This window comes from Sarcophilus harrisii, chromosome 2, assembly GCF_902635505.1.
Source record: "Sarcophilus harrisii chromosome 2, mSarHar1.11, whole genome shotgun sequence".
NCBI classification, from domain to species: domain Eukaryota; kingdom Metazoa; phylum Chordata; class Mammalia; order Dasyuromorphia; family Dasyuridae; genus Sarcophilus; species Sarcophilus harrisii.
Genome location: NC_045427.1, coordinates 629,582,181 through 629,589,707, shown reverse-complemented (window position 1 = coordinate 629,589,707; position 7,527 = coordinate 629,582,181). Strand labels below are relative to the sequence as shown.

Sequence of the window (7,527 nt, the reverse complement as noted above, 5' to 3'; positions counted from 1 at the left end):
ATATTTATTACAAGTAACTAACAATCTTATAAAAATGTGTTTATTTCTTTTCACAAACGTTTGTTATCTCTCCCTCCCATTGAACAATGAGCAACAAACCTTCGAACGCAAACCTTCAGAGTAAATGTTATTTATAGTCTTACAAACTGGTTTGGACAAAAAGCTTGAGGGAATTGTCCAAGGTTGAGTCCAGCACCCAGATGGTGTCCAAGGTTGCCTGGAAAGAGGCTTAAATCTAAGTGGTGGAGCTTGCCTCTTACTCGGTTTCCCTTTCTGAAGGGACTTGGACAAGCCCCATCTGTAGTCCTGTGAGCTCTATGTCTACCTCTGATTTAAAACAAGGAATAAGGGGAACCTTTGATGGGATGAGAACTGAAAACAGGACTCCCCCCCACTAATATCAATCAACCAACTCAACAGAAATTTATTAAACTCCTCTCCTGTGCTATCCCTTAGGTCTACGTGGTAATACAAAGACCAAGAATAGCCCTGTCTCTGCCCTTGGGGAGCTTGCATTTTATGTGTGGGCCTTCATAAGGGAGAAATATTATATGTGGGAATTCACATCCATGAAACTGGGGGCAACTATTCACTTCCCCAAAAGGTCCAATTAGATTCAACATGCATTCACTGAGCATCTCGTGTGCATTTAGAAAAGTCTTCACCTTAGGATTCCTTCTTTTCTGTAACTGAACTGTAAGCTTATTTAGAAAGAGATTTGCTCTACAAACACTCCATCCACCCAAGAAAGTTCATGAATTTCCCTTTTCCCAAGTGGGGTTCGGCTGTGCCTTTCTTACATAACTCTTTTCCTGCTCCCCAAATCAATTTTTTCTTAATTGCCTTTGGGCTAAACTTTCCTCAGAGGTCAGGGGTTTCTGTACCTACGTCAGGTACAGGGATCTGAAATTGGTCCTCAAGAGTCCTCAAACTGGGATGGGAAAAAAATCTTTATTTTCCCTAATATCTATTCGGAATTTTTAGCAGTTCCTTCTATTATTTAAAAACAGGATTGTGGGAACTGTTCCATAGGTTTCAGCAGGTTGCCACTGGGGTTTACAACCCATAAAAAAGTGAAAATCCCCTACAATGGAGTTTATAATTCCCATCATTCCTAGAATTGCCAAATCTAGTGGAATTCATTAACCTCTAGTCAAAGTTGCTTAATATCCAGAGGAGAAAATGGCATCTAATACTATTATCGGAGCGTGCACCTCAACCCCACTTTAACCCTCCCTAGTCTGCCATCTTGACTGTAAAGAGAAAGCTAATGATCCAGAGACTATGTTACTCTTCTCTTTCTCCTCAGAATTAAAATCTGTTTTCCTGTGCACAAATAAAGCATGCAAAACTGCAGAAAATAAGTGACTGGTTTCTCCATTATTCAAGAGACACATTTTTATGAATTTTATTTGTACTTGAAACATTTTAAAGTCACAGAGGGTGGGAATGCCATTAAGACTTCCAGGCATGTCAGTGCTAAACAGTTCCAATATGCCCACAGTTCTGTGATCTCATAGATTTGAATATTCCCTCCAGAATACAGATGGCAACCCATCTGTGCCTGACCATCCCATGCTATTCTCTTCCGAGTCTTGCCGCCAATACTTATTAATTTTGGATGGAATGCCCCTGGGCCTCCATTTCCTTTTCTGTAAAGGGAGACAGTTGCACCAGATGTTCTCTGAGGTCTCTTCCAGGTCTGTGATTCTATATGAATGGAGACACGGGCTGTTTCTAAAATATTAAAATCAGTTAAGCAACAGAGACTCATTAAACCAATCCATCATCATGATCATCAAATGGGATTTTCTAAAGTATCTGCTAACTATAAAATGCAAGTTAACTAAACATGGGACCTGCCCTCTGAAGGTGGTTAACTTGCGGGATAAATGCCTCAACCCCGGTTGGACTGTCCAATAGCCATTTAAATTCAAGTGAACCTTCAAGAATTTAAATTGAAAAGAAAGATCACTGACCTTCTTGTCTGTTCCATTAGCCATGAATGTATGTTTATAATCGTTATGGACCATAAGTTTGTAATCAAGTACATCACACCAAGAGAGGCAATTGCTTTTGCTTTGCTTTTCTTGCCTAAGTTAGACTGGGAATTTGGAGAATGAGAGGCCGAGGAAGGCTCAGCATTGCTGCACAGATGTTGTTGGTGACCCCATTGGGGGTTTTCTTGGCAGAGACTGGTTTGCTATTTCCTTCTCCAGCTCATTATAGAGATGAGGAAATCGAGGCACACAAGGTTAGTGACTTGGCCAGGGTCACACAGTTGCTGGATTTGAATTCAGGAAAATGAGCCTTTGTAACTCCTGGCCTGGTGCTCTATCCCCTGCGTCCCATGAGCTTTAAGCAATTTGGAGGCAGATTGAATGTTGTCTTCAAGCTTCTTTGTATAGAAAAGAAAGTCCACTAAGAAATCCAGTATGGTAGCGCCGGCCAGAATTGTCTTTGTAATCGTGGAGAATACCTTCTGTATACAGTACATATTCTAGGTAGAGACAGGATGATCCAAAATTGTAACATTTTGAATAATGTTCATTAAAAAGTAAACAGAAGAATAAAGGGATAATACTGGAAGGGATCTGGGATTTCAGACAGTGTGGGAAACTCCCAGTGAGGAACACCCTTCTCTAGATCACTATGGAATTGAGACTTAGTAAAGTCCTAGGCAACTGTGGCAAAAAAAAAAAAAGTTAGATTTCTGGCCCAAGGTTACTCAGATGGTATCTGGAGGTGGAATCTGAATCCTGATGTTTCTGAGATAATATTACAATTCAATTAAATTTAAACCAAAATGAGTTACTTTGATTGATGAGCCACAATGAGGATGGGGGAGGGGGAGGATGCCCTGAAAAAAATGCTTTTATAGAAACATGCATCCAAGAACTTTAAGATTTATATGATTTTATAGTGAAGAATGGGATCCCATTTATGGTGAAATGAGATACGAAACACAAAATGAATGGTTGAAGCATCTAAAGAAGAAAACCCAATGGGAACTTTCCGTCATACACACTCAAAAGAAATCTTGATTTTTAAAGACCAAAAGCAGCATGATGTTCATATATAATTTTACATAAAATAAAAACATATATTTAATGTAGCATAACATAAAATGAAAAAATAGAGATTACTTACAAGATAATTGGGTAAAAAGAATTAGGATTTTAAATTTTGTATTGCATCACCAAGGGCAAAACATTTCAAATTAATGTTAAACCTTAAATCTTTGTGCAAATGTGAGTTGTTGTTATAAGTTAAATCACCATTCTTCAATTGTGTCAAGAGGAAAGCCTCTCTTTAACGCCCCCTGCACTTTTGGTCATAAATCGGTATAATTAAGGAAGATGTTTGGGTAGTCGAGTGGCAAAGCAGATTGAACACTGGTCTTGGAATCAGGATGACTCATCTTTCTCAGTTCAAATCCTGCCTCCGACACTAGCTGTGTAACCTTGTGCAAATCACTTAACCCTATTTGCCTCAGTTCTTCATCTGTAAAATAGACTGGAGAAAAATAGCAAAAAAAAAAAAAGTCTTTGTCAAGAAAACCCCAAATGAGATCAGGAAGACTCAGACATGACTGAAGAACAACTGAATAATAGCAATAAAGGAAGAGGAATTGGTCAATGATCAATGATGCAATTTGGAGAGCAGTTTCTAATTCTATCTAGTATCTCAAAATGCCTTTATTTAAATAATATAGTTGGAGCTCCATTATTTCTGCAGGCTGGCCCTATTAGAGACTGTCTCTAAGAGAAAGCTAATGTCCATAGTTTGGGATTTATCCTGGGTGTGAGGATGCCAATCTCATTTTAAAATTAAAAAATGATTTATTCTGTTTTATTTCTTCATAATTGTCAAAGATCCCAGGTACCTTTTTTTGGATAATCCTGTCTAATCCATTCTTGAAACAGCATCACTTATTTGTATTCCCAATATGATTCGGTAAGGGGATATTGGCCCATTTGTAAATAACAGGAACAAAAAGCCCAAGTGATCCAATTATTGAAACCAGGAGAAAAGTCCACAAAAACATCCGGTCAAGTACTTGGGCTATGAATTTCCAGTCTTCAACAACCTAATATGATTAAAAAAAAAAAGAAAATAGAGAAACCCAAACACACATGAAACATCTATTTTCTCTATTTAATAACCTGTCAAATATTTTATAATTTATGTTTCATAAACATTTTCTAACAAGACATAAAGTGTCCTGTAGCATATGCTGTAAGACATGCTGGTCAGTGGCTCCATCACTTGGACTTTAGGCCATCTCCCTTCTCTGAATTCCCCAAGCTCTGGCTTCATCCACCACATTCCAGAAGAATGGGATCCAGAACATTTGGGTTGGAGGAGACATTCAGAAATCACCTAATTCAAACCTCTATCTCTATATATTTTGGTGATCTATAATTTTTTAAGGATCTACAACTTCCACTAGTTAAGGTCACAAACCTTCTATGCCTTTCCTGAGACATTATAGCCAAAAATAAATTAATTACTTCATTGGCAATGTACAGAAGCATTCGAATAAGACTCAGAGCTCCACCATTATATGTCCATGAATGGACAAGTTACTTATCTTGAAAATAATTTAGGTCACCACTGAACCTCAACTAGAAAGCTGGGGTAGTAAGCCAGAATTAGTGCTTATCTCCACCTTAAATCTGACTTTAACTCACAAGACACTGGGACAGACCTCACGAACGTCATTCTCCTTCATGACGTGCCTTGTGATATAGCGGATGGAATCAAGAGCAGCCTCCAAAGTGTTCCGAGGAGATCTGGAACCATTGATCTTGCCAGTTTCCTCCTTGTGGGCAAAGTACCGGTCTACATGGCTTCTCATACAAAGGAGTTTGGGAAGCTGATGAAGAAAGATTTTTCGAACCCAAGGTGCCATGGGATTATGTGTGGAGGAGGAACGATGGTTAATGTTGATTGCAAAGACAGTCACCATGATTGACAATGTCACAAAAATCATAGTAAACACTAGGTACTCTCCAATTAGAGGGATGACTTTGGAAGATGATGGGATGATCTCTTCAATAACTAGGAGGAAAACTGTCAAAGACACAAGCACTGAAGTGCACAGACAAATCTTTTCACCCTCATTTGAAGGAAGATAGAAGACGAGCACAGTTAAAAACGAGAGTCCAATGCAGGGGATGATAAGGAAAAGGGTGTAAAAGAGAGGCAAACGCTTAATTACAAAATAGTAAGTCACATAGGGATACCAGCAACACCCATCTGTTCTGTTCCCTTTGCTTCCAGTGGCACTCACTATTTCCCATTCTCCATTATCGAAAAAATCTCTTTTATCTACGTCATAATCGTCCAACACTAAATCCACCTGAGATCCATCGTATGTCCAGGAACCAAATTTCATAGAACAGTTTTGGAGATCAAATGGGAAAAAGGTGACATCTATGGTACAGGAGCTTTTGTAGTTGGCTGGTGGGGTCCAGGCCACAGTGCCATCATATCTTACGACTGTTTTTGTGCTGGTCCCTTCAAAGCGTCCATCTGCACTGAAACAATACAAAAGCAACAGAAACACACATATTAGTTACTTAGTAAAAAAAAAACCCAAACAATTATCTTAAAGGTAGTTGTTGGAGGGGTGGTTGTCTCAAATATGCAAGTATTAGAATTTTACTATTACTTTTTTTAAAATTGCTTTTTATATTTAGTGACTTATAGAATTTTAGCCATTATAAAAATTACATTTGTGTACAGTATGATATAATAGAAGGAAAACTAGTTCTCATTGCTACTATATTCCAAAAAGATCAAAGATAGTAGGTAGAGATCTATATGTACCAAAAAATATTCATAGTTGCACCTTGTGTGGTAGTAAAGAATTGGGAATAAAGGGGCCTACAGATTACGGAATGACTAAACAAATAAAAGCAGTGGAATATGATTTCTCTGTAAGAAAAAGGATAGAATTCAGAAAAAAAAAAAACCTTAAATGACTTGTTTGAATTGATACAAGGTAGAATAGAATTAGAACAACATACGTGACAACAATAGTATTGTAAAGAAAAACAGCTTTGAAAATCTAGAGAACTCTGATCAAGTGATCATCTGTAAGAAGAATGATGAATAAATACACTTTACCACTTCTTTACAGAGAGGTGGTAGCCTACAGGTGAGGAATAAGAGATAAGTGTTTAGACAGAGCCAATGAAGTGACTTGTTTCGCTTGAATATATTTATTTGTTATAATAAAGTGTTTCTTTGGGGAGAGATGATAATGGGCCGGTGCTGGAAGAAAGAAAGGAAGGGAGAAGAGGGAGAGGCAAGAGGGAGTGACTGCTCCATAAGGCAAAAATATGAGCTCGCACAAGACATTTTAATATACAGTAATAGAAAAGGACAAGATGAAGTCCAGAAGGAATGGGATTAGATCATTCGGCTCTATAAATCTCCACATGGTGGAAGAGGAGAGGCAGTGATGAATATTTACACAACGGGCTTTTATTCTACAAACATAAATCACACTAATGGTATCACTCTTACTTGTCAAACAATACTATGTCTGGAGTCCAGATGGAGTCGGAGGGCACGCGGATAGCTTTGATTCCGGCGTAGTCATCAGGATTCCATTTTAATTTTACATCAACCCATTCCTTAAAAATAAAGAACACTGCAGGGCATAAGAACAATTCAGTATATGAAAATGCTGGTGGGTAATATAAGCAATGGCGCACTCATTCAGTAGAAGTTTATGAAGAAGCTTGATTTGGAAGGCACTCTACTATCCCGCAGGCCTGCGGGTACCACACCGGCCCTGCTCTCAAAGAGCCTGACAATTCAATTATTTACAATTACATGAATAAATGATAAAAGGGAGCCTGAGATAAGTGCAAAGGACAAGTCTTTCACCTGGTGGGGAAAGGGCACGCGGGCATAGGGCAGGAAAGTTTCCAGGGGACTCAGTTCTTTCTTGCAAGACCAGTGGTTCTACAGACAGACAATTCCACGCCCATGTTTAAGGTCCAGGGCCACCACTTTCTTACCCTCTTGGGGATAATCCAGATCCTGCCTATAACATTCCTGGCTGCTACACACACACACACACACACACACACACACTGGATGCCTACAGTAATGGTCCCGAAGTAGTACAAGTGAGCCAGAAAGTACCTCCAAGCCAGGTGCTGGGAGCCTTGCCTAGACCCTGCTCCACCAGAATCTGTACAGGGATCCTGAGCAAGATAAGCAGCACTGGGTCCCAGCATTACCACCATGATGACCAGAGCTACAGGGCCAGGAAAGGTGACAATCACTTGTTTCTCCCCTTCATTCCCTATGTTAGTGCATCTGACAAATGCCTTCCTGTCCCTAAACAAGCTCATGCCTTCCCATGGGATCCCAGTCCTGCACCTAGCAGAAGGCTAGCCCAAGGATGCAAGGTGGCCCTGAATTAGGGAATGTCCTGAGGCATTGGACTGGACCCAAAATGTAATTGGTGTAAGAAACTCTCAAGGAAGAAACACTCTCTGCCAA

At 39.3% G+C, this 7,527-nt stretch overlaps 1 protein-coding gene across 1 annotated transcript in view; it reads right to left on the bottom strand.

Annotated features, from left to right (window-relative positions):
• Nucleotides 1–3,557: 3,557 nt before the first annotated feature.
• Nucleotides 3,558–7,527, bottom strand: part of CHRNA5 (cholinergic receptor nicotinic alpha 5 subunit) — a 29,177-nt gene continuing 25,207 nt past the window's right edge. Inside the window, exons 4-6 of the mRNA XM_031956786.1 lie at nucleotides 6,538–6,647; nucleotides 4,712–5,543; nucleotides 3,558–4,090 (exon numbers count right to left, since the gene is read on the bottom strand). Of these exons, the coding sequence (XP_031812646.1) occupies nucleotides 3,929–4,090; nucleotides 4,712–5,543; nucleotides 6,538–6,647 (1,104 nt within the window). The 3' untranslated portion in view covers nucleotides 3,558–3,928. The remainder of the gene's footprint in view (nucleotides 4,091–4,711; nucleotides 5,544–6,537; nucleotides 6,648–7,527) is intronic.